The sequence below is a fragment of the Mesitornis unicolor genome, unplaced genomic scaffold, assembly GCF_000695765.1.
Source record: "Mesitornis unicolor isolate BGI_N332 unplaced genomic scaffold, ASM69576v1 scaffold47268, whole genome shotgun sequence".
NCBI lineage: Eukaryota > Metazoa > Chordata > Aves > Mesitornithiformes > Mesitornithidae > Mesitornis > Mesitornis unicolor.
This window is the reverse complement of record NW_010200694.1, coordinates 13,099-17,737: the sequence shown is the minus strand read 5'-3', so window position 1 is coordinate 17,737 and position 4,639 is coordinate 13,099. Positions and strand designations below refer to the sequence as shown.

The 4,639-nt window shown below is 38.7% G+C and overlaps 1 protein-coding gene across 1 annotated transcript in view; it reads right to left on the bottom strand.

Moving 5' to 3' along the window:
• Positions 1–2,629: 2,629 nt before the first annotated feature.
• Positions 2,630–4,639, bottom strand: part of LOC104544854 (F-box/LRR-repeat protein 4-like) — a gene marked incomplete at its 3' end in the record, with an annotated part of 8,594 nt that continues 6,584 nt past the window's right edge. Inside the window, exon 2 of the mRNA XM_010189835.1 lies at positions 2,630–2,975. Within this exon, the coding sequence (XP_010188137.1) occupies positions 2,630–2,975 (346 nt within the window). The remainder of the gene's footprint in view (positions 2,976–4,639) is intronic.

Here is a 4,639-nt window from a genome sequence, read left to right as displayed (position 1 = left end):
TCATCCTAGATTTCACACTTTCTTCTAAGAAAGTCTGTGCCCCAGGAGTTGAGTATTTTTCTTTCTCGTTGGCAGAAGCAATCTAGACTCGTACAATGTTTTTAGAGCTCACACTGCAGCAAGCTGCTCCCAATGGCATTTTGAGAAACAACAGTCTATCTAAGGACAGTCTACGGCAACTTCAGAAAGACAACGAAGGCAAAACAAAGGCTGGAGGGACTGCTGCCTACTTTAAGATTATCACAGAAGACCATTCCACCTATGAATTATGCGAGGTAGTATGGAAAAGCCTGAAACAGCTCAAATAAGGAATAGGCATATGCACGGAGACTTTGGACAGTTACATGCTCACAGTCAACATGAACATGTAAAAACATACAGTTTTTAATGAAATGTATCAATCGAAATTGGAGTCAGCAGTTGCCTTACGTCACCACTACAAGGTTCAAACACTTCCCAGAAAAATCTGACACTTGTCAGTCTTGAAGCAAGCCTGCAGAGTACTGGTCCTGCATCTGAATCGATAAAAACTGTCATACTACAAAGTACATTTTTGCTGTTCTGATACCCAAACGTTGCAGCCAGACGAAGTAAGTAGGAGACTGAGATTTCTGGTGTCACAAAACTAGCCCAGAAATAGTAATTTGTATTTTTTCTGACAAATTTTCCACCCATATTTTCAGTTTCTTTAAATCAAAGCAGAATAAAAAACAAGCGTCCTTGGTATTGACAGACCATATAAATGCATTCATGAAACCAGACGTTAAAAAATGGATAAAAAAGAAAGCTGGTACACGAACAAGAAAGCAGAAAAGCACAGAGTACATGGAGGCAGAAGTTCACAGACATGTAAGGACTACACAAATACTTCCTAAATTATAATCTTAATATGTATTATCATGTGGAACAGAAAAGAGATTAGTCAATCTCTCTGGTAGCCTACTATACTACAAATCAATTTATCCAGCCTTTCAAACAAGGCTTCCTAGTTTTAAATCAACTTTTCTCTACAATTAATTTATTTGAATTACTAAAATCAACATATTTTCAAACACAGTTTTACATTTTAAGATGTTCTGGAACCAACTGCATCTTTGCATATGCAAACTCCTTTCTTTACCTTCAGTACTGATCTACAAGCACCAACAGTAAAAATACATTAAACATTGTATGGACTCTGGGGAAAGAAAAAAACCTCACTGGAGTTAACTGAGGATGAAGTTAATATCCTCATTTATCCACTGCAGCAGCAGCAGCAGCAGCAACAACAACAACAAAAAACCAAAACCCACAGCCAAACTCAAGAACTGAAAGACACTTAAAAAGACAAGGAAAAATAAACAGGAGAAAGATGTAAAGAGTTGTTCCAGTTTCCTCCTCTCTCCTCTTTACAAGCACAGTAAGCTTCTGCAGGTCACTAGAGCACACAGGCACCCAACCACAGCCTTCACAAGCCAAACTGGGGCACTTAGACACAAAAGACGTGGCAAAAGTAAAACACTATTCGATTAGATCTGGTATTTCTGAAAGTACCCTGCAGTCAGTGACAGCGTCTCGCACCATCCTTCCTTTGCTTTCAAAAGTGAGCCTGATTCAAGCACTGTGAGCATTTGACAAGTTACTGCAGTAAATAAACACTTGCTTCTTTTACCAGACCGCAGTACCTTAAAGAGCGGGAGTAACCTTGTCTCTGCCCAGGTCCAGAGATCTGACTGGTAAGTAAAGACTCCTTTCCACTATGTGCAAAGCCAGAGGAGGTGAAGATGATTATTTGGTCTCCCAATTCTTACTCTAACTAGGATACCAGCCTCTGGAAATGGCTACACGCCACCGAGGACTTCCTGGTCTGCACACAATATTCAGCAATCATACTTTACAATCTCATCACACTGGAAATTAAAGGAAAGAGAATATTTATCTACACTGACTCTGAGCACACTTCCAACTGCACTGCCCTACTGCTAGGAGATCTCAAAGGCATAGTTTCTTCACAACTGTTTTCTGTGTTAGTGATAGACTAAAAAGGACAAAACACACCAAAACATGACAGCGTGCAGAAGTTCATTTATAGCATTTTTTACTTGCACGATTCAAAACTTAGCTGGATGGAAGAAGCTTACTTCATAATAGTATGAAAATCTTACAGCAGCTTCAAGAACAAAGTTTTGGGTTTTTGTGAGAGAGATAACAGGAAAATAAGCTTCTAGCCTATTACAAACTATTTCCACTTCCAGATTTTGATTCAGTCTTTTCATATCTCTTTTACATAACTTCTTAGTCAAGCAAGAGGACTAAAGTTACTGGAAAACTGCCAGAAGCTTCTAAGTTCAGGAGCTACAAATTCAAGGCTAGAACAACTGGTGTAAAACCTGTGAGTGGACAGATTCCTGAGAAATAAAAGTGCAATAACTATGCAAATACTAATGAAGTGGCTTGCTAATATCCATGCATGGAAGCAGACAGACTTAAATAATTCAGGCATAACTACGTAATAACTGCAACAGACTCACTACAGAATGCAAGGACTCTAACTGGAAAAAAAAAACAATCTTGACCATCACCCCATAAAGCCCCTTTGCACCCTTAAAGATCAAGACAAATACACCGAGTTTAAACATGCTTTTCTTACCTCATAAGGCAGTTTATCAAAATATCCATTAGTTGGCCATTCCCTGAGGGTCACAATGCTGAACTGTTTATTAAGAGAGTCCATTCCACAGCCATACTTCTCTTCATCCTCATCTTCATCAATATCGTTCATATCAATCATTGAAGTCTTGAGTGAAAGCACAGGTCTCTCTTTCACCCCGTGTAGCACTACTGCATCCAATTCGGTGTAATAGTCCAGCAGAGAGCTGTTCACTTCCAGTCGGATTAAGTTTGTGGGAAAGTTTATCTGCTTGATACAAGGTGTGAACTGCCGAGCCTGGGGACCATTCACCTTTGTAGGTGCCTCAGACCAAAGGATTTCCCATCTGAGAGTGAAAAATTGCACACACAGACAGCACAGGGATTAAAATCCAAGTTATTAAAGCAATTTCTGAATACAGTTAAGAGTGCTTCTCTGTCAGATGTATTTAACAAGTGAGAAACATAGTCGAAAAGACAGTGAAAGTTGTTGTTTTCCCTAGAATTGGCAAATATGCTAAGGATGAATTTAACAGGGCACAATAATTCATGGCCTTAGTGAATCTTCTCTGCATTGCCAATGAACCAAACAAGCTTTATACTCAGAGTCACACACTTGAGTTACAGTACTGTTATTCACACAAGTTCTAACAATTCACAGGAAAGGTAACTGTAACAAATGGATTACAGATGTCTTCACAATGATGGCATGTTAGCAGAAGTATGCAGGGAACAGTCTCGCTATGTAACCCAAATATACAGTCAGCTGACCTCTCATTTCCCACAAAAGGTTTTCACACAAAAAAAAAATTTAAAGTGTCAAAACCCAGCTCAGACTCTTTAACATCAAACTTGTTCAAACTGTAGTATTGGAAATTATTATATATTTTATATATATATATACACACACATAATCTTTAACTCTAGGCAAGCAAACTATTCTTTAAAAGTAATTCACTGTAACACTACCAAAGAAAATAGAATCAAGTAATTTTTAAAGGATCCTTTGCAAAAAAAACATAACAATCTCTGAACTGCTAAACCAAAAAGTTTTTCTCCTCTTTGGTCCAGTGACAGGAGGTTCAAGGCAAGCACAGAACTTCCATACCTACATCTTTACTGTCACACACACACTTCAAATGTCCTCCAGTAAATAACGGTGAAACCTGCTACCAAATGACTAATCTGGAGAATCAGGTCTTATATTCATTCGGTCTTGAGTGCTCCCAAACTTATCAAGAGGCCTGAAAACAGAAATATGCTCTTTATATCTGGGTTCTCATCCAGTGAATGGATTTCAAAGGTCCTTCAGTCTCTCATGCCCAACTTTTCCTCCCTCAAGTCTAGTTACTTCCTGAAAAAGGAAGCCTCCAGCAGCTACTGCTGCTATTCTCTTTGACAGTTTGCTTACAGCAATCTCTGCATCCTGTGTGCAAAACCCAGACACTTCCACATCTACTCCATCTCATTCTGATCACCTTCATCCAAGCTTTGAGGATTTCTCTCAGGCTACTTGTCCTGTCACGTAGGTCTCAATTGCTCTATCAGCTCCCCAGTATCTCAGCATTTTGTTGATACCACTACTCTGAATGTAGAGGTATTGCTCAACACTGACAGACTGCAGAACACACAAGGGGGGAAATAATTTAAAAAGTAAATAAAATAAAACCAGTTTTATTTTCCAGAAGTTTGTCATGACAGAAAGTAAAACAAATGTAAGGACTTCCATTAAAACACAACACACGGTATAAATAAGGTTTAGAAGCTTGATATTTACTGCTATTTCAAGGATAGGAAAATTATCCTGTATTGGCTGAAATTTCCATTTCACAATGGACATTTTCAGGCATGCATAGATAAATTTTCCTATCCTTCATCATGGTGCTCTCCACCAATACCTTACAGTAGAATGGGAGGCCTGCAGAAGTCTTCTGTCAAAGGAAAAACAAAAGTAATGAACTAAAACCAAATACGCAGGACTGGTGAATACATGGCCCATGCAAGCACCAAC